Below are 21846 nucleotides of genomic sequence, written 5' to 3'. Positions count from 1 at the left end.
TCGCCTCATAGTCTTACTTCTACAACTTGTTGCCCTGTCATCCCCACCGTAGTCCCCTTTTAAGAATTATAAACATCTTTCTCTCCTCTCTGAACGCCAACTAACCGCTGTACGCTTGCACATCATCTCTCAGAAGCAAAGGCCGAAGCGTGTAAAAGCCATCTACAACTGTGTAGCCGACAACCCGGACGAGCTGACCTTCACGGAAGGGGAGGTGATTGTGGTGGATGGAGAAGAGGACCAGGAGTGGTGGGTCAGTATCTTTCATGCTGTACCTCAAGTCATAGACACACCTAAAGAGAGAGAGAGAGATGTGTGTGTACGTGTATTTTTTTTTTTCTATGGCTGAGGTATGTTTGCATCTACTTCATGCATTAGCTGTGAAAACAGAGCACAAAGCCCTGCAGTCAACTCGGGGTCCAAATCCAGCCATGCACACACAGTGTCTTCTGTGGAGTGGATGTGAGTGTGCCTTGTAACCATGGTGACCAAAGCACAAAAAGCAATGACCTCACTTTGGCTGATAATGCCCCCCAACCCCCTCTTTCTCCTCCTCTTCCTCCTCCTCTTTTTCCGCCTGCTGTTCCTTCCTCAGCGGAGCCCCTTGTCTGAGCGCAGACCAGCTGCAACTTGTTTTCCTCTGAGCCACCTCTGCAAATATGACCGTATTTAGTCACTCCCAGTCCATGTGGGAACTGGCCCATCGGGACGCCCCCGATATCCCTTAGTCCCACAGCCTCCTTTCTGTTCGTCCTACATTTAAATAGAGCTGTTACGCATCACGTGTCTTGAATATCAAAATCGCCGAAATGCCACTGAGGCGGCACTGAGAGGTGTTTGAAATCATCAGTAGCAATTTGTCACCCGGCAACGTCTGACATGGTCTTAAGCTGGCCTCTAGGGATGACCGACCAGATGCTACTGCAGACGAGAGTGCACCTTTCATTTTCCACTTAATAATAATAATCATTACATTTATATACGGTGGTGCAGTGGTTAGTGCGGTCACCTCACAGCAAGAAGGTCCTGGGTTCGAGCCCTGGGGTAGTCCATCCTTGGCGGTCGTCCCGGGCCGTGCTCTGTGTGGAGTTTGCATGTTCTCCCCATGTCTGCGAGGGTTTCCTCCAGATGCTCCGGTTTCCTTCCGCAGTCCAAAGACATGTAGGTCAGGTGAATCAGCCATACTAAATTGTCCCTAGGTGTGTGTGTGTGTGTGTGTGTGTGTGTGTGTGTGTGTGTGTGTGTGTGTGTGTGTGTGTGTGTGCGTGCGCATGCGTGCGTGTGTGCGCCCTGTGATGGCCTGGCGGCCTGTCCAGGCTGTCTCCCTGCCTGCTGCCCAGTGACTGCTGGGATAGGCTCCAGCATCCCCGTGACCCTGAGAGCAGGATAAGCAGTTTGGATAATGGATGGATGGACATTTATTTAGGGTTTTTCTAGACACACAGCGCTTCATATTGAAGGGGGTAACTCATTTCAAACACCACCAATGTGTAGCACCCACCTGGGTGATGCATGTCAGCCATTTTGCTCCAGAACACTCACCACACATCAGTTTGAGGTGGAGAGGGAGGAATCATTGAGCCAGTTACATGGGGGGGGGGGTGATTAGGTGGCCAGATGGAGAGAGCCAGGTTGGGAATTTTGCCAGGACACCGGGGGACCCCCTACTCTTTACAATAAGCGCCATAGGATCTTTAATGACCACAGTGAGTCAGGACCTCGGTTTAACGTCTCATCCAAAGGACAGCATCTCCTACAGCACAGTGTCCCCATCACTGCACTGGGGCATTGGGATTTGATATTTTGTTGTTTTTATTAGGACCAGAGGGAACACTGCCCCCTACTGGCCCACCAATACAGCAACTCAGTTTTCCCGGGAGGTCTTGCATCCAAGTACTAGCCAAGCCCATGCCTGCTTAGCTTCTGTCATTTGGCAGAGCCAGGGTACATATTGGGATGGCTGCCGGCAACTTTTTTTTTTTTTTTACACTGGCATTTCAGAGGCAAAGCAAACTAAACGGCCATTACAAAAGGTCGTGTGGTTGGTTTTGCCACAGTGCACACAGGTGGGGTTAATAAGGCTGTGATCTCAATTTTACATAGTTTATGTTGTGTCATGAGTTTTGTAAAATAATCACTTTGGTTTTTTTATTGCGGCTTGTCAATTTCTTTTTCTTTTTACCTACAGCCTTCCACAGTTACTCAGTTATTATAGTTCTTTATTTCCAGGTATAGAAGACGGTTAAAATGACTTAGGAGGACATATTAAGGGAAGCTTTCATTACTGTCTTCTTTGTCTAACAAGGTAATATTTAAAATATTACCTCATTGAAAAGGCTGTAGTGATCTAGCCAACTATAGTCACTTCAGAGTGTTAGATGGTACTTGGTAGTGTTTCAAAGTGTTGTGTATGTGCTTTAGATGACCTATTCTTCCAGAAAGTATTGAAAACTTGGTGTTTAATTGGTTTTCATGCCACCCGAAAAAAACTCCCTCCCCAGTGAAAATACTCTGAGGCCACTACAGGTGTGTCTGTGTGTGTCTTCATGTGTGTTTTTGTTAGCGTGTTTGTTTGTTAGCTTGCGGTAGCCACCCATTGACATTGCTGACCCAGCCTCTGTCTCTTTGATTCACAGCTGGGCCACATTGAAGGTGATCCAATGAGAAGAGGAGCCTTCCCCGTTACCTTTGTACACTTCATCGTTGACTGACAGGTCAGAGGAATTAACGGAGGATGTGGGAGAAACTCGCCCAGTTTCCTGTCTGTCGGTGTGTGAGGCACTGCCAACGAACATCGTCGCTGTCATTGTAATAGATTATAAAGTTTTTTGGCGTCATCAGCAAGCTTGTTAAGGTGAGGTTCTACTACCCAAGTGTCCCAACCATCACATCACCCCAGTTACAACTCGATATGGATGATTTGCTGACATCAGTAACGGAACCTACTCCAGGAAGTCTTGGCCCCACTGACTCATGGGATTGTATGGGTTCTGACAAGGACTATCGCATTCAAATGTGATGATTGTAGTGAATAACCTCTTGCAATAAATGCACTTTCCATGTCTTCATCCTGATTACAAAATAAGTTGACATATTTGACAAAATGAAGGTTCTACTCAACAGTGTTTTGTTCCGCCATTTTCTGATCGGGTGCATCATGCAGAAAGTTCTTAAAGTGAAAGTACAAACATGACTACAGCAATGTATTTTGACTCAATAACTGTAAATGTGAATATAGTCAACATGCTTACATTCCACTTCCACGCATGAACCTGTTAAAACGCTTAGCCGCTCATAGATGAACAGTATGACCTATTTAGATGGCCTTCCATGTGGAGGTACTAGATATTTCCTAATGGTGCTAGCCCAGGTTTAAGCTAGAATCTGTCCTGGAGGGAGAGCGTCCCTGTCCCCATTTCAAAGACAGACCAACATTCGAAGGGGGATGCTGCGTATATAAATAGCCTTCCACTCATCACAACTGGGAGAGCCCACTAAAATCTAGCTTGTGTGTGTGTGTGTGTGTGTGTATGTGTGAGAGAGAGAGAGAGAGAGGGAGAGAGAGAGAGAGAGAGAGAGACTGACTGACTGACTGACTGACTGCTAATGAACCCAATGTCACATCTGCCATGAATCCTCTGACCTGTCATCCCTCTCTGCTGCATCATTCCGCTGTCATTTTTGTACCACACACTCTAGTCCTGTCCATACTATTTTTGTGCTCGAGATAACATTGAATGGTAGCAGGGAGTAGCTTCTCTTTTACTATATTAGGTCAGTTAATGACAGGCTGAAGGTGTAGCAGTCAGGGTTGTCTGCCTCTTACCTCCGCCTGCCGACACGTTCCAATCATCCGCCTTACTCGTTTAGCAGGAGATAGTGTGTGTATGTGTCTGTCCTGTCTATGAAGCATGAGTTTAGCATTGAATAAAACTGAAATAAGATTTAAGAAAGGATTACTTTTTTTTTTTTTGTGAAACGTACAGAAACCAGCTCAGTGAGTTTCGGGGTTTCAACGTGTTGCCTTTGAGTCTACATACAGGCAGATTAGTTTATTGGGCTATTTCACAACATAAAAGGGCACAGTTTCACTTTAATCCTCTTTCCTTCTGTATAATCAAGGCATCTCAACTGTCTCCATATCATGGACCCCCAAGCAGCCATGCATTAGGGAATACAAAAATTTGTCCTCGGGACCCCCATATGGAAATTATTGTCATATTTTTGTTGTGATCGACTTAATATTTAAGCTGTTAAACTGTCTACACTGCTGACTCTTGTAAATTCTTCTGCATTATCTAATTTGGATCATGTTTATGAAACTCCTCATTTTGCTGGGGCTCCCTGGTATCCCATCGGTGACCCCAGAGGGCCCCCCAGACCAAGCTTTTGAGAACCACTCCTCTATAAGACCATGCATAGGGAGGGGCACACCCTTCCTGCAGCCTCAGTCTGTACTGCGTGTGCAGACCTCTGATGTCCCCTATTTTAAAAAGATGAGTCTGTCTATAGTGCTATTAAAAGAATATTCTTACAGAGCTTTCTATGTAATTAACTCAATTGCAGTTGCAGAGCAACTCTATCTTCCTGTTGATATATATACACACACATACATACATACATATATACTTGTGTATGTCTGTGTATGTATGTTGATACTTAGACATTTAACATGGAACAAGAGCCTTCCATGGAGTTGTGAATGATTAGGAGATGCATGTGAATCATACCCGACTCCCTCTTCATTATTATTAACCCACTGGAAATAGAAAGGTTTAAAAAATCTATACATGTAAATAGATTTGAATTTGTTTTATGTTTGTTAATATTTAAATGTAAAAAAAAAGGAGAGTCACTCTTGGCAGTAAATGTCTTAATGCACTGTGGTGATGAGCAGTTACCAGATATGACCTCAGCTGGGCACACGCATTTGTGTGTTTCTGTGTGTGTGTGTGAGTGTGCATGCATGTGTGCGTGTATGTGTGTGTGTGTGTGTGTGCGTGCTGAAAACAAAAAGGCCTATACATACAACTGGGAGAGATTACTGAGCTCTTCTTGGCTGTGGATCACTGCATTGACTTAACTCTGTTGTGCAAATAAATGGGAAATTGAAACTGGAATAAAAAAAAACAAAAACAAAGAAATGATAGGTTGTCCTGTCCCTGTTTTTGTCTTATCGAATAATCATTGTATAAAAAATGTGCAGTTTCATTCTATGAGATCACTCAATCTTAAAAACTGATGCATGTGGCTGTGAAACCGAAGAGCAATACAGGCCACTATTCAAACTGCATAGTGGCCCGTGAGGAGAACTGTGGCAGTTTTGTGAATGAACCTATCTGCATTTATTCAGATGTTGACTGTGGCATGCTTTTGCACGAGCTGATATAGATACACTTCCTGTGATGTCCTTACCAGGATTACTGAGCATGCATCAAGACATTAGATAGTTTTTTGGATCCAAACACCTCAATGGGTCAGGCATTGTCCCAACGTTTTGATGTACCAACAGCTCCCTCTGATGGGTAAAGTTCTAACATTCATTCTACCATTCATTCAGTTGTACAAAAATGGTGAATTAACATAATTTCTAAAATCTGCTTATAACATTTTTGAAGTCCTTAAGCAGATATGACTTGCAGCGACAGTGGCATACATTAAGAACCGCAAAAATGAGCAACGCCTTTTGGGCATATCTCCAACTCATTATGCCTTGATGAGGCTGAAATATTACACACGGCACCTTTCATTTCTTTTCTCTTTTTTTCTCCCCAGGTGTATCCAGCTAATTACCCCACTCTTCCGAGCTGTCCCGGTCACTGCTCCACCCCCTCTGCTGATCCGGGGAGGGCTGCAGACTACCACATGCTTCCTCCAATACATGTGGAGTTACCAGCCACTTCTTTTCACCTGACGGTGAGGAGCTTCGCCAGGAGGACGTAGCACGTGGGAGGATCACGTTTCAGCCCAGTTCCCCCTCCCCCCCGGACAGGTGCCCCGACCTACCAGAGGAGGCGCTAGTGCGACCAGGACACATACCCACATCCGGCTTCCCACCCGCAGACATGGCCAATTGTGTCTGTAGGGACACCCGACCAAACTGGAGGCAACACGGGGATTCGAACCGGGATCCGTGTGTTGGTCATCTCATCTCATCATCAGCCACTTCTCTGCGGTCGGATCCCAGACGTCCCTCTCCCCAGCAACACCCTCCAGCTCATCCTGGGGGATCCCAAGGTGTTCCCAGGCCAGATTGGACATGTAGTCCCCCCACCAAGCTCTGGGTCTACCCCAGAGTCTCCTCCCAGTTGGACGTGCCTGGAGAACCTCCAAAGGATGGTGCCCAGGGGGCATCCTAATCAGACGCCTGAACCACCTCAACTGGCTTCTTTCGACACGAAGGATCAGCAGCTCTATTCCGAGCTCCCTCTGGATGGCCGAGCTCTTCACCCTATCTTTAAGGCTGAGCCCAGCACCCTACAGAGGAAACTCATTTCACCCACTTGTATCCACAACCTCACCCTTTCAGTCACTACCCAAAGCTCATGACCATAGGTGAGAATTGGAACGAAGATTGACTGGTAAATTGGGAGCTTTGCCTTCCGGCTCAGGTCCCTCTTTACCACAACAGTCCAGTACAGGGTCCGCATTACTGCTGATGCTGTACCAATCCGCTTGTCAATCTCCTGCTCCATCCTACCCTCACTCGTGAACAAGACCCCGAGATACCTGAACTCCTTCACTTGAGGCAACAACTCATCCCTAACCCAGAGGGAGCAATCCACCATTTTCCGGTAGAGAACCATGACCTCAGACTTGGAGGTGCTGACTCTCATCCCAGTCATTTCACACTCAGCTGCAAACCACCCCAGTGTGCGCTGATGAAACCAACAAAACCACATAATCTACGAAGAGCAGAGACGCAATTCTGAGGTTCCCAAAATAGGACACACTCCTCACCTTGGCTGCACCTTGAGATTCTGTCCATGAGTATCACAAACAGAATCGGAGACAAGGGACAACCTTGGTGGAGTCCGACACCCACCAAAAACGTGTTTGACTTTGTGCCGAGAATGCGGACACAGCACTCACTTTGGTTATACAGGGACCGGATGGCTTGTAGCAACTGTCCAAGTACCCCATACTCCCGCAGTACCCCGCACAGAATGCCCCGGGGTACATGGTTGGTACATTTAAAAAAGGGGACTGGAGGATGTGCTCCAATTATTGGGGCATCACACTGCTCAGCCTCCCTAGGAAAGTCTACTCTAGGGTGCTTTAAAGGAAGCTCCGACCAATTGTCGAACCTTGGATCCAGGAGGAACAATGTGGATTCCGTCCAGGCCATGGAACAATGGACCAACTATTTACCCTTGCAGGGGTAAATAGTTGGTTTAACCAGCCAGTCTACATGTGTTTTCTGGACTAGGGGAAGGCTTACGACCCTGTGTTGGTAGGCAACGGGTTAACCGCTACGCTACCCAGTTGTCCCGTGGCACCTTTAATTTCTATCTACCATTGCTCATTGTGAATGCCGAGTATTGAACTGAGTGTTAGTTAATGCTTAATGGCCTATTTGATGTTGAATTGGTGGTCAACTGACCACATGCAGTGTACCTGAGGATGTTTTAGGACCACGCCATAAAAAAATTACACTCAATAATCAATAAAAAATGTATTCACTTTATTGTACCGTATGAATTTCTTCCATTGCCTTCTTGTACCTTGTTCAATTGATTCCATTTCAACTGAGGAGGAAGAAAGAGATATGAAAGGAGAAGCACAGCATAACACACAGTATGTACAAATGTTAAAGATATGTCAGTACCAGAAATGTAAACGACTCAAGTTCATCCCCACTGAGTTTTCATGAATTATAGACTTGGTGCTTATCATACATGTGACTGGGTAGTCACTATGGCAAACATTGAGCCAATACCACAGAAATTCTAACTGTAAAGGGAGCGGGAAAAAAAACAGTCAGCAGACCTTTGTAATTAAGCAAAGATTAGAATAAAATCCAACTCAAAATATCAAAATTTGTAAATCAGCGAACACCTTCCTCTCCCACAGGAAACACGGATAGGATGGGAGGCACTGTTAGGATCTTTAAGTACCTTATGGTCAGATAGTCACCATTACGTGTACACATAAGTCTCATTTTAACCAAGTAAAATCAACATGATCTCTGGAACAGTAAACAGGATCTGAGGAGGACTGAAATGAAAGCAGAAGATCCCAAACAGTGGCTTACTGTCATCAACCCCTGCCCTGTTTGTCCTACCCTGAAATACTCGTACCGTGTCATTTTTCCACCGATAGATGCGACACCTCACACACACACACACACACACACACACACACACACACACACACACACTATCATATGCAAACACGGCTGTTTACAACAATATGTACCAGATGTGCTTATTTACATTAAATAAGATTAAGTTACAAAGCTCTGACACAACAGGCTATATTCAGATGTTGGAAAAAAGCTGCAACCTCTGTACCCTTTTTATTGACCTTGCTCAATAGTTATAATTAGCTTTTGTTAGCAAGGTCAAGGAAATAAGTAGAGTGAAGGAAACGTACCAGGCAAATGAAATGAATAAGGTAAATCCAAGGAGATCATGAAAGTGGGAAACATACTTGGAAAGTGATGCAATTGAAACCCCAAACTAAGGCACTGGCTGAATGTTGGTCTAGGCTGAACCTTGCTTATTTGCAATTGAAATATAAAGCACTGAATTGGTGACCTGAGATTATTATTTCTAAGGTTGTTTCCAAAGATAGCAAAATTTGGTGACTTCTATGAACTTTTTTCCTCACAAAAATTCCGATGGAGGTGGACAGAGGAAAGATGTAGTAGAAGGAAAAGGAAAAGGTTGCAATTTCTAGAAAATCAACACAGCTGCGGTTGGGCTCCCAATAAACTGATGGTGGTTTTTGAGACTGCGCAAATGCTCGTTTGGACAGATTTTTAACTCCCATTTCTGGCCTCAGGACTTGTCCGATGTCAAGGCACAGTCGAAAGAAGCGGACAGCACCTTGCAGATAGATTGGGCCTGCTCCTGTTTAGATGGAAGGAAAAAACGGGAGGAGCTGAAAATCAAAGGTCAGTTGAAAAGCAAAGGGAAATGTGTTTCAGACACTACCAAATATGTGCATGGTTCTCTCTGTCTATTTCTCACTCAGACATTAACACACACACACACTCACTCACCGCACTGCTGCACTGATAAACCCAGATGCTGCACTCCTCTTGCTTTGCATCAGCGGTTTTGAGAGCCAGGAGGTTTTTCCCTGCTCCGAGGCCATCATCATAACACAGCATACGTACGATCAAGTAGAGAGGGTGGCGATGTAACACATCCTAAAGAGAAGCACAATTTTACTATTCATTACTGGCTTTAATAGGGTTAGCATTGTGGACATACTAGATACAGCCTAGGCTTAGATACACAGTAATTTTATTGATTATTTACACACAGTCTCCCAGCGCAACCACAGCTCTCTACGGTAAGCCCCTGAAGAGCTCCACTGGACCAGCTGGACATAACGGGCCTTGCTCAAGGACACCTAGATGATGGTTCTGGAGGGATGAGGGAGCGCTACACATTTACTTTGCCCAGCCATATTTCTCAGCCATCTTAGGGATTTGAACTGATTCGGCCTTCCACTCGTAACCATACCGCTCTAATGTCTTGACTAACACTGACAGAAAATCTGGATTGAAATGCTTTGCATCTTTATTTCAGTGTCAGGTTCAAGTTTTGTACACCACCCGGTATGTTTACCCATCTGAGGAATTGTTGTGATGCTCACATAAAAAGACACGAGGGACATAACTCAACATTCTGGATGAGCAGAACTGAGGGTGTCAGAGAATATCTAGAAAAGGCTATCTTGAAATTTAAGACTATCTACATAAATGGAAATCTTAAGTCAGCGACTTCAGCAGTAATAAGTGTCTTTGTGCAGACTGCAGAATATTTTTAAAAAATTGCATAACATCTGCACACAAAGAAAAGTTGTGGAAGCGGGTCTCTGTTACAGCGCATTCACCCAGTGAGTATTGCATTTGTGAGGGAACGCACTGACACAAACGTATGCAGAACTGAGCACTGATCTAGGTAGGTGGTTTTGAATAAATATCACATGCAAAACAATACAATCTGCACTGAGTATTGCACTTTTGACAATATCACACTAGTGAGAGAGCGCATGCTCTCATCCTACATTTTAAACAGAGATTTCCTATTTAAAAAAGATTGAGTTGCGGACTAGATTCAAGCCATGTCTCACATCCATCTTACACTGTGTAATTTCAAATAAAACAGGTCATGTCGGAAAAAGCGAGTCAGTGGAACGTCTGAGTCGGCGGCTTCAAACTGTGTCAATAATATGAATCTGAAGCTGCATTCACAACCATGCAGTTACACCGGGTCGATGATGACACAGCAAAACTACACAGCCCAATCAATGAACACTCACTCGAAATACAATCTGTCACTTTTTTGCTTTAGCCGTGAAAACAATTACTCACACACTGGTCCAATGAGGCGACTTTGACGCCATATTTGGATACGCCTAAAATCATCTCCTCATCCCCTGGCACAAATGGCAGCTTTCCATCCTGCTGTAAAAGGCGAGCAGAACATTCTGGTATGCTTACAATAAAGTAAATTCACATGTGCTGTTAAGATATTGACTGTAGGAACAGCTCGTTAACAGTTGTAGGTATATACAAGAAGACTAGGAATATATTATGACTTTTTCACCTTCTCCATTCTAACTTGAACATCTGTTCTTATTATCACTGAATGGAAATCTATAACAGAGATTTCTCCATTACCTGAGCAGCATCAATATAGTTGATGAGGTCCAGAGGCTCCTGGAGAGTCTTGCTCATATCAAACTGCAGTTTTTCAATTGCTCCCACATACTTCACCCTGAACTCGGCACATGCTTCCGATGTGCTGTTACCTAAAGGGATTAGCACATCAAGCAATCAAACATGGGACAAGAGTGGAGGCTTGAAAGAAATGGATGGCAATCATGTTAGCTGGTCTGACCTGAGCTCTTGGTAGAGTCTGTGTCGAGGCTGGCGACAGTGCTTGACCTGGAGAGACCTCCTAAACTAGAGTCCACAGACTAGAGAGACAGAAACACAGTGAGACCACAGCTAGATACAAGATTAGATTTATGGGTCTGTTTTAATTTTGCATAAAAAACAACTCGCACTTCTCCTGTGATGTGTGTGTGTGTGTGTGTGTGTGTGTGTGTGTGTGTGTGTGTGTGTGTGTGTGTGTGTTCTTGTACCTTACTCTTCGTGCTGATCTCACTGCTTTGAGAGCTGCTGCTGCTGTGGCGCTTTTTAACTTTCCGGAACATCCTTCACCATGACGGCAGCCTCCAGATCCTCCAGCTCCACTACAGAAAAAGACCACATAGACATGTAGACCACATTTTCAAATGGAGGATAGGACCGCCTTTTTTGCCATTGGTTGAAAGCCATTGGTTTGGTGAGATGTTGAATTGTAGGTCATAGCTTAATCTGGATGTGTATCATCCGTAGATGCAGGCGTGGACTTTCAGCAATATGATATGACCCATTAACTATCTTTTGCCAACTGGTACCATGTGACGCAGCCTTCCAACCATCGAGTCTGTGTGTGTGCGCGCGTGTGTATGTGTGTGTGTGTGCGCGCGCGCGCGCGTGTGTCCTTTCAGGAAGGACATCCTGAGTGGCAGAGTACTACTGTACTGAGATAGACATACAAGTGCTGGGTGCCCATTCGTCCTTCCAGGTCACAATCTTGCAATTGCAGGGCTTAATCCTGAAATGCTAAACATGTCCACCGTGGAGATATTTTGTCGTGTAAACTTCACCAGTCAATATTTAAAAACGCAGACGATTCAGAGCTTTAAAAAGTCAGTGTCTGATCTGCGAAAGCCTCCAACTGACACATATCTTCAATAGGCTGAATCACCCGCAATGTTTTTCAATTTAATTCCATGTAGTTAACATTTTATTCTAGGTAGTTGGGTGGGACCTTTATTTTACACTCTCGCTTGAAAATGAAACTTCGCCGACGAAACTTTTCACACCCGCACCCCTTCTTCCTGTTGACCTCTTCATTCAATGGGGTCTCGGAATACAACAGCGAAAGCCGCTGAAAAAACACGTAGAAACGAGAACTCAACAGGTATCGGCGCACTGCATTACGCTTGTTCCGCAGCAGCCGATCCCTAATGCAAATATTCAAGGACTGAATTAAGTCTTTCAATCTACACACGTTATTAAATCCTCCATGTCAGACGCCTGTCGTTAGGATAAACAAATTGGCTCGCCTGCCCGCTTTGACGTCTCCTCTTTCTACTCTGATCCAACACCGAGTCAATGGAGGGTGACTCTCACAAGGGAGTGGCACAAGCTGCATCGACTCGTAAAGCATTGGCGCAAAACTCACCTCTGTTTTGAACGGCTTTACAATGGAGTTGGGTTTTTTTCCCCTTAAAGGACCGGGATGCGGATTTTGTTTGTCTAAGAGTTGACACTTTGACTTCCCTTAAAGTTATACAGCCTCCACCCAGCGCCGCTTAAAGGAGACGCAGCGGCCAAGTCGCCTAAAACGTGCGGAACATTGCCCCTCAAGATGCGCGTCGACAGTAAATCATAGGTCGGTGGGCGCGTCATTTCACACAACAAATGTTTGAAGTACGGAGTAATTTGGTTAGATTTTATTACTGAAATCACCATACTCAGTCGTTTCAACATGTGAATGAATGCAGACTAATTCACGACGATAGTCATGTATCGTTAACCATTGTGTCGGAACTAACGTGAAGTGTCTTTGATTCTCATCGGTGGTATTTTGGCCAATCACCGGAAGTGTCTCACACCGAGGGACTGCCTCCTTTCATTCATCAACACACAATGCGTTTTGCCAGGGTCCAATTTCCAGTGCCTGCGACATGATGCAGTTTTGCTGTTATTCTCATATTGTCACATAAAGTCGCACATGTAGCTATGGCCGCTAAACGCAAAGTAGATATGGCTGTCCCCGCCGAGGAAAGTGACCAGCTCCTAATTCGACCATTGTGAGTTGCCATTTATTATTCTCCTGAATAAGCCTCATGACTGAACCGAAAGTACTGGACTGTTAGTTTGACTGGCTAAGTGTCCAGTATGTATCTATTTAACGCTATGCCATAATTTGAATAAATACATTTAAATGCTCACTCTCCACGTGCAGGGGCGCCGGTCAGGAGGTTGGTCGGTCTTGCATTATTTTGGAATTCAAAGGGCGAAAAATCATGGTAAGTGCTCATGGCACTTGTTTTAAGCACAATGTGTTGCTGTAAAGCCCCTTGAGGCAAATTTGTAATTTGTGATATTGGGCTATACAAATAAAAATTGACTTATTTTTGAGTTATCACGAGATCTACATATCACTAGCTAGATGTACAAGGAGGAGGAGATGCGTAATAAGACTGTGGGCTCCTGCAGTCCAAACAATCAAACTTGGAAGAACTACTTTTAATCACCACACCATATCGCCTGGTAATATTAAATGTGCAGTGTTCAAATATTTCAAGTGAAACACACAAAACCATTTCGATGCGTCCCACAAGGAGGACGTATTGCAGTGTCACTTACCTTGTGGCGCACTTTTTTTCTTGTCCAGTGCCCTGCTCAATGGTACCTTATGTAGCGGTTTACCACTTTAACCCGTGATGCCTTAGGACAGATCTCTCATGATATTTCACCTAATTCATTGTAAAGAACAGCAGTAGTCATAATTGATGCACTGATAAGATTAATTGCCTTTGTTAATCCCATTCATTTTCATGTCATGTGCAGCTGGACTGTGGTATCCACCCTGGCCTGGAGGGAATGGATGCACTCCCGTACATTGATTTAATTGACCCAGCCGAGATAGACCTACTGCTTATCAGCCAGTGAGTTTCTCCACACATCAGAGAGGTGTAACATTTTGTGTACCAAGACACACATCAGTCTTTATTTCTTGATGCTTTCATCCCAAACATACAGTCCAGCTCAAAGATTTTTTTTCTGTGATGTTAAAAATATGTATTGAAGTTTTAAGATTGGAGAAAAGTAGGGTAGTGGCTATTGAGATTAACATGGGGAATAGTGTGTATACCATGCTGCCTGAATGCACTGAATGAATTCTTAATAAATGCGTGCATAGCCCACTATGTCGTACATTATCCTAATGCACTGAACACAGGGTCTTCCACTGTGTGAGCGGTGTACCTCTAATTTCTTATATTATGACTTTGGCTATTAATTTGTCCCATGCACGGACATCACAAAAAAAAAAATTTCTTTCATTGTACTCATCAGATAAAGTGATTACGATTCTGATCCAGATTCTGGTAACACTATATTATTTAATGCTGGGCGCCCTCTTTTCTACAGCTTCCATCTGGATCACTGTGGAGCCCTGCCCTGGTTCCTCCAGAAAACCAGCTTTAAAGGGAGGACCTTCATGACCCATGCCACTAAGGCCATCTATCGCTGGCTGCTGTCTGACTATGTCAAAGTCAGGTATGAAAGTTTTTACTATACATTGTCACATAGGGATATTTTGCTGCCATCCCTTGTCATAAATGGACTACAGAAAGTGCTTTCCCTCTTTATACAAATATTTGACTGTGTCACACACAGCTGAAAATCCTAAGCATCCCACCGTGCATGTAATCTGCTAATTGTGTGTTATCATGGGGAATTGTGACATGGCTAGCAATTTTCTTTGACACTGTTTTTACTGCAGCAACATCTCAGCAGATGACATGCTATACACTGAGACAGACCTGGAGGAAAGCATGGATAAGATTGAGACCATCAACTTCCATGAGGTCAAGGAGGTGGCTGGCATCAAGTTCTGGTGCTATCATGCTGGTCATGTCCTGGGAGCCGCCATGTTCATGATAGAGATAGCTGGGGTCAAAGTAATGTCTCTTATGAGGCCTGTTTACTTTTTGTTGTATTTAGCAAAATGTTCTGTTTTCAAGAACAGTGTTTCTTTTTACAAACATGCTACATTAACCTATATATCAATCTGGATTAAGTAGAGAGTCCTTGGTTTCTCTAAACAAATGATCTATTGCCTATTTTTTGTCCTGCCCTTATTGTATATTGATGAGGTTTACTCAATCCTGTTTCTTCCTCCCAAGCTGTTGTACACAGGAGACTTTTCCCGTCAAGAGGACAGGCATTTGATGGCAGCTGAGATCCCCAGTGTCAAACCTGACATTCTAATCATAGTATGTCCAAAGTGCTTTGCATGGAATTGCATATTAATAATGGCAATCATAGGGTCTGATAAGTCCGATGATTACAACGTGATAAACATTTTTATTCTTTGTCAGGAGTCCACGTATGGTACCCACATCCATGAGAAGAGGGAAGAGCGTGAAGCAAGGTTCTGTAACACCGTCCATGATATTGTCAACCGAGAAGGCCGCTGTCTGATCCCTGTGTTTGCCTTGGGCCGAGCCCAGGAACTGCTGCTCATCCTGGGTAAGAAATCCTGTGCTGGCACCCTGCCTGATTATAAGGTTCATGTCATTTCAATCAAGTTGCATGTCCATTTCCAGGACATTCCTTCAAATCCAGCATTATATTGTTCATCTGAGATTTAAAATCCTATATTAGGTTACTGATATGCTGTGTTTACATATTATACACTACATTAAAACCTTGTTTTGTCTGTCATATTCTCACACCAGGATGCATTATACAAAAGGCTCTAAAAGGTTGTGTTTGTTGTTTGTCTGTAGATGAGTACTGGCAGAACCACCCAGAGCTCCATGACATCCCTATCTACTACGCTTCATCCCTGGCCAAGAAGTGCATGGCTGTGTACCAGACCTACGTCAACGCAATGAATGACAAGATTCGCAAGGCCATTAATATCAACAACCCCTTCGTCTTCAAGCACATCAGCAACCTGAAGGTCAAAAGAGATGCAACAGACTCATTTTCTAATGTTTCATACATCGAAAACTTATTCAGCCAAAAGTTTAACCTTTCAAGCACTGACAACACATTGGTGTCTATTTGCTCCAGAGCATGGATCACTTTGATGACATCGGCCCCAGTGTAGTGATGGCATCTCCGGGTATGATGCAGAGCGGGCTTTCCAGGGAGCTGTTTGAGAGCTGGTGTACTGATAAGAGGAACGGAGTCATCATTGCTGGATACTGTGTGGAGGGGACACTGGCCAAGGTCAGAGCACATTGAACAAGGATAGATTAATGCAATTCTTGGCTTTTAACCTATGTCAACATGTAGCTAAGTAAACTTATCAAAATATTTCTAATGTTCATGCTTTGAAATTGCAAGGAGTGCAGTTCTGTATATTGTTGTCATTGGATTTGGGCATACATCTATTGTAGGCTTAAATAGAAAGTCTATAATTGTATGACAGCCCCTAAGCTTACCTCAGCACTTGCTCTGCAGCACATAATGTCTGAGCCAGAGGAGATCACCACCATGTCAGGACAAAAGTTGCAGCTGAAGATGTCTGTGGACTACATTTCCTTCTCTGCCCACACTGACTACCAGCAGACCAGCGAGTTCATCAGGGCTCTGAAACCACCCCATGTGGTAGGTAGACTGCCTCTGTGTATTGCAGCAGTGTACAATATGCCTCCCCCTTCCTGGCTTTTCTGTCAATCATGTTCATGTGTTGTTTTTTCATGAGACTTTTTGTTTGCTATTTCTGCATCTCCTCCTATCATACACTCGGCAAGCTCATAAAATAGACAACCTGTTCATTTAGTTGGAGCTATTCTTTATATTCAAGATACTCTATTTTCTGTTTGAGTCAAATATCAGTTAGGAATTTTAAAAAAAGTTTATGTCCCTAAATTAAAAATATCCTGAAATGCCTTCATCTGCTGTCTGCATGCCATCCTCAGATCCTCGTCCACGGGGAGCAGAATGAGATGGCCCGTCTAAAGGCTGCACTGATCAGGGAATATGAGGACAATGATCAGGTTCACATCGAGGTCCACAACCCCCGCAACACAGAGGCAGTCACCCTTAACTTCAGAGGGGAGAAACTAGCCAAAGTAAGAAGTCTATGGTTCCACCTCTCTGGATTAAAAAAAAAAAGATAGCTTTGTGCTCTTATTTCACTTTGTTTTGCTTCCCCCACGAACAACACTATACACTTGTAACAAGACAACTCCATGATGAGCCACTGACTAAGTCCCAGAAGAAGTAGAGAGACTGAATCCTGTGTCTCTCTGTAGGTGATGGGCTCTCTGGCTGACAAGAAGTGTGCCCAGGGCCAGAGGGTGTCAGGCATACTGGTGAAGAAGAACTTCAATTACCACATCCTCACCCCTTCAGACTTGTCCAGTGAGTAACACTTCCAAAACTCTTCTACCTTATACCTACCTACTGGAGCTTCAGAGTGGCATTAGAGTGGAGTGATAGTTTGTGTGAGGGGGGTTATGCAAAAATGACTTTATCGATACAGTTTTACATGCAAGTGTTTTTCCTGATGTGTGCATTGTATTTAAAATGTAACGTTGGAAAGACCAGTCTCTGACCATCTATCAGTTCTTGGCAAATGGCTGTTACATTACATCATCCTGACCTAATCTTTCTTCTTTTTAGCATACACAGAGCTTGCTATGAGCACAGTAAAACAGACCCAGGCTATCCCTTTCACTGGACCTTACTCTCTGCTAGTCTGCCATCTCAGGAACCTCACTGGTAAGGCTACCAAATGTGCATGAGTGCTCTGCCACAAATACATTCATACATTGTATACACATTACTTGTGAGCTTTTGGAAGTTTCTTCATGTTTGTTGCATGTTTGTTGTATTGGTTATGACTCATTTAACTTGAAATACAGCTTATCAGTTTAACCAAATTTCAGTTGAATATGCTGAGTGTGTCTGTCTGTTGTTTGTGTCAGGTGATGTGGAGGAGATGGACGGTACAGACAAGAACACTCTGAAGATCTTTAAAAATATCACTCTGACCCACGAGGTTGGCATGGTGGTCCTAGAGGTGAGCACTCTAAACAGTTCAGCCTACTTGAGTTCCAGCTTGGTGTGGTGCAGTTTAGCCCAGCTCTGTTCTTCTCGCACCAGTCACGTCCAATAATCCTGGTCCTGTCCAGTTATGTCTCTTGAAGATGTACACTTGTCTCTTTTCAGATCTACATTTTCTCACATTATGAATTCACTTTCCATTTTCAGAAATATATCCCAACTGATCAGATTTGTCATTTGTTGCTACTTTGGTTATAAATAGTTCAAGAAATGTAGCCCAATTCCATTAAGTGCAGTCCTATTATGTTCCAGGGCAATCTAGAAAATGAAACCTGTGACTTATGGTGTGAATATACAGTGACTACCTCTGACCCAAATCCTCATCTCATCAGCTTCCTCTCTCCCTCTCAGTGGATAGCTAACCCTCTGAATGACATGTATGCTGATGCTGTCACTACAGTGGTGCTAGAGGTCCAGTCAAATCCTAAGGCTCAGAAAGGTTGGTTCCTCATCTTTCTTTGACAAAAATTCAAAAAGGAACGCTGATCATTAAATCATCTATCCATATTTTGAGTAATTTAGTTTATTACCTACTGCTAGTTGCGATGAATTACTTGAGTGTTCTGTGAGACGCTCATATTGTATGTCTGGAATGGATTCCTTTTAATAGGACATGCTGATTGATTAAAGTGCCTTTTTCCTGAATTTGTGGCTGGGTTCTTTATCTGCCTATACTATGGCTCTCATTCTATAAATTCAGTGTCATTACTACTGAGAATCATAATGCCCTCCTCTGTTGTTCCACTGACAGTAATGGAGAACCAGAGTCTCAATGTTGATATGGATGTCTATCAAGCAAGACTTGAGGTCATGCTGCAGTGAGTATTACACAGCCCTCGTTTTTGTCTCTAGTTACTTAAAGTGGCAATTTTGAAGATTCTCACTTAATTGTCCATTAGGTCTTTAGCTGAACAAGGTGACACAATGATGATTCAGACCATCGATCGCCGATGAAAGCCTTGACATTTGCAGCAATACAGAGAAATACAAACATGTGTCTTTGGAGACATTCGCACTGAAAATCTCATGTGTTGCAAAGGTAGTGATTTTTTACATCACCCAGAAGTGGTTGATCCACCAGAGAGGATACACAGAACAAACGCTCTGTTTCAGTGTTGTGACGGACAAACTAGTTAGCAGAAATGACTCCTGGGAAGTATATGTCAAAAAAAAAAAGAAAAAAGAAAAAAAAGAAAAAAAGAATGCAACCGATTCTTTGAGATTGCCACTTTTAACCATAATACTGAATATAATAATGAGAGGCCAGAGAAACATTTCCCTACTAAATTACTTAATGTTTTGAGGACAGTCCTTACCAAAACTTGCAGAAATACAGCACATTAAAACAAACGTGCGTTCAGGACGCACCTTCCACTAGTGAAGAGTGGGCATGCTACTAACAGTTTTGCCATTTTCTCTGTTAATTTTCTCAGAGACATGTTTGGAGAGGACTGTGTGGAATATGGGGATGGTAAAAACCTCTCTGTGACAGTGGATGGAAAAACCATCCAGATTTGCTTAGAAACAAGGGTAAGGACCTTTCAACATACGTATCTTGTCTGAACACTGATAACTGCACAGGTTGTAGGACTGATTTTTTTTTTCTTTTTACAGCAGCGAGTAGTGTTCTTATTCTTTGGATCTGTCTAATTAACTTTATCTCACTCCCCAGACGGTGTGCTATGACGACAACAGCACAGAGGATGAATCCCTGAAAGAGATGGTGGAGTTGGCGGTGCAGCGACTCTATGATGCACTCAACCCCATCGTCTGAGGGGTTTCAGGCTCTTGCCCAGTGAAATAGAATGGGTAGAATGGACACCCTTATACACAGGTTAGGCTCGTCTTTTTCCCTGTAATGGTACAGATTCTGCTTGGTCTGCAGTCATGTACATACATATTCATAACTTGCAGGTCACCATTGACAAAATGAGCTAAAATGAGCAAATTTCTTTGACATCATCGATATGAGAGCAAAGTTTATCTAATCAAGTTCAGAAGTCAAACTGGGTTTATGAATAGCATGTCTGAACTCGAAACTGGATTAAACCATTTTCAATGGTCACAGTACAGAATCCACTGATGGGACTAGTATAGCACCTCATTTGCCATGTAGTGTTGAAAGAAAATGATCTACTTCGACTCAGTTCATTTGAACTTTATTCATCTCACATAGGGAAATAAAAAAAAATCATAGTTTAAAAGAGCTTATCTTATGTTTACTTTATAGATTCAAATTTTAATGATGTGATAATGCAAATGCCTAGCCCGGTTCACATTTGGTCCTTTGGCAGCTACCTGAGCGGTGTCTGACAGCCAGTGTAACCAAGTCCAATTAGGTGGCCTGCATTTTAACTATGCTCTGACACTTAAGGGGACATTTCTTGCAGAACTTGTGTAAAGACCCTTAGTTCCTTTAGTTGCATTTTTCCCCTTAATCACATCAATGTCTGGGATACGGGAGGATGCATTTCCTTTCATTTTCAACTAATGCACTAAATGGGGGAAACCAATTATGTTGCTTGTGGATGCAACAGCAGTACACATGATCTGCATCCATGAAGGAGAAAGACTGATAAGAATCTTTCAGTTAAATTTCAGGTATTAAGTAGGCGCTTTTCTAATGATAAGTCAAATTAGCAGTAAGTGCAATAATGTTAGATTCCTTGATCCTTGATACTACAAACAATAATATCGATGTTATTTCTGTGATCAGAGAATGGTCATGTGAGAGAGAAGTGGTGGAAATGAGAAATGAGAGGAGGGACAAAAGGGACATTTTTAGTGTTCTTTATGTAGGTATTTTGCTTCAGTAGGTGTTTTTAAAGTTGTTTTACTGTATTTTTGTAGCTCCACTGTAGGTTTTGCATAAGAACCAAACGCATGACTCAAATGCACTGATCAGAGTGACAGTTTTGTTTTTACCATTATGAATTTGTGAATTCATTAATGCATTAGCTTTTTGTGATCAATGTTTAGCATGTGAAAAATAGGAACAGTTGCTTCTTTAAAATTTACCTCTGTACTTTTAAGAACACTCCCACGTGAGTAACCCACAAAAACTTAATTGGCAAAAATAACACTTTGGCTGACTGTGTGTGCATTTAAATCAGCAATTAAGTGTATTATCGATCCAGCAATTTCAGAGGGTTTATTTGTATTCTTGCCATCAATGTTACATTTGTTACATCACTTGTCTGGAATTTTTGTAAATGTTTTGTATTCAACATCTTTGCCATCACTTATAAGGTGTATTTATTGACTAAATGGTAGAATAAAATCATTCAAAATGAGACTTATTCTGCTTCCTAACTAAAATACCTGGTGAAAGTGATAGTTTTATTGCCAGACTTTTTAGGAAGAGTGAGTACAGTTGTATGTTGTTGTGAACTTCATTTTTCTCCAAGATAACCAGAGCCCGGATGTGCTGATTGATCACATGGTGGTTCGACACCTGTACCTTTACCTGTTCAGCATCCTCATGATATAGTACAAGACAATAGAAATTTTTGCGATGAACATCTATTCTCAAGCTCGTGTTCAAAAGACACCAACAGGGTTTGAATCCCCATATCAGTGATGTGATATTAATTCATTAAGATTTTTTTTTCACTTAACCACTTTGACAGGGAAGTCAAGTCAATTTTATTTGTATAGCCCAATATCTTGTTGAAGAGCAGTCTCCCTACTCATTATTCCCCCCTGCTCATCAAACATGGCATGACAAGCATTTGGAG

At 43.0% G+C, this 21846-nt stretch overlaps 3 protein-coding genes across 3 annotated transcripts in view; 2 read left to right on the top strand and 1 right to left on the bottom strand.

Annotated features, from left to right (window-relative positions):
• The window catches only part of asap2a (ArfGAP with SH3 domain, ankyrin repeat and PH domain 2a), an 80307-nt gene extending 75178 nt beyond the window's left edge, over positions 1–5129 (top strand). The window contains exons 27-28 of the mRNA XM_056295337.1: positions 134–253; positions 2637–5129. Of these exons, the coding sequence (XP_056151312.1) occupies positions 134–253; positions 2637–2711 (195 nt within the window). The 3' untranslated portion in view covers positions 2712–5129. The remainder of the gene's footprint in view (positions 1–133; positions 254–2636) is intronic.
• A 3727-nt stretch (positions 5130–8856) lies between these two features.
• itgb1bp1 (integrin beta 1 binding protein 1) lies at positions 8857–12576 on the bottom strand. The gene is made up of 7 exons (XM_056296273.1): positions 12477–12576; positions 11326–11436; positions 11079–11157; positions 10859–10989; positions 10550–10642; positions 9227–9376; positions 8857–9074 (listed from the first exon to the last, which is right to left on the bottom strand). Exons 2-7 carry the CDS (start codon positions 11395–11397, stop codon positions 9003–9005), a joined length of 597 nt encoding a protein of 198 aa, XP_056152248.1. The 5' UTR covers positions 11398–11436; positions 12477–12576; the 3' UTR covers positions 8857–9002.
• Positions 12577–12969: 393 nt separating this feature from the next.
• Positions 12970–20179, top strand: LOC130126260 (cleavage and polyadenylation specificity factor subunit 3). Its single transcript, XM_056295695.1, has 18 exons — positions 12970–13107; positions 13263–13326; positions 13871–13968; positions 14453–14581; positions 14808–14985; positions 15211–15300; positions 15406–15556; positions 15817–15992; positions 16106–16264; positions 16499–16645; positions 16960–17112; positions 17296–17404; positions 17666–17764; positions 17971–18065; positions 18461–18548; positions 18861–18927; positions 19543–19639; positions 19782–20179. The coding sequence occupies exons 1-18, from the start codon at positions 13037–13039 to the stop codon at positions 19881–19883; spliced, it is 2073 nt and encodes a 690-aa protein (XP_056151670.1). The 5' UTR covers positions 12970–13036; the 3' UTR covers positions 19884–20179.
• Positions 20180–21846: the final 1667 nt, after the last annotated feature.

Source organism: Lampris incognitus, chromosome 16, assembly GCF_029633865.1.
Source record: "Lampris incognitus isolate fLamInc1 chromosome 16, fLamInc1.hap2, whole genome shotgun sequence".
In the NCBI taxonomy this organism is placed as follows: domain Eukaryota; kingdom Metazoa; phylum Chordata; class Actinopteri; order Lampriformes; family Lampridae; genus Lampris; species Lampris incognitus.
The sequence above is the reverse complement of the archived record's forward strand: the minus strand, read 5'-3'. Positions and strand labels throughout refer to the sequence as shown.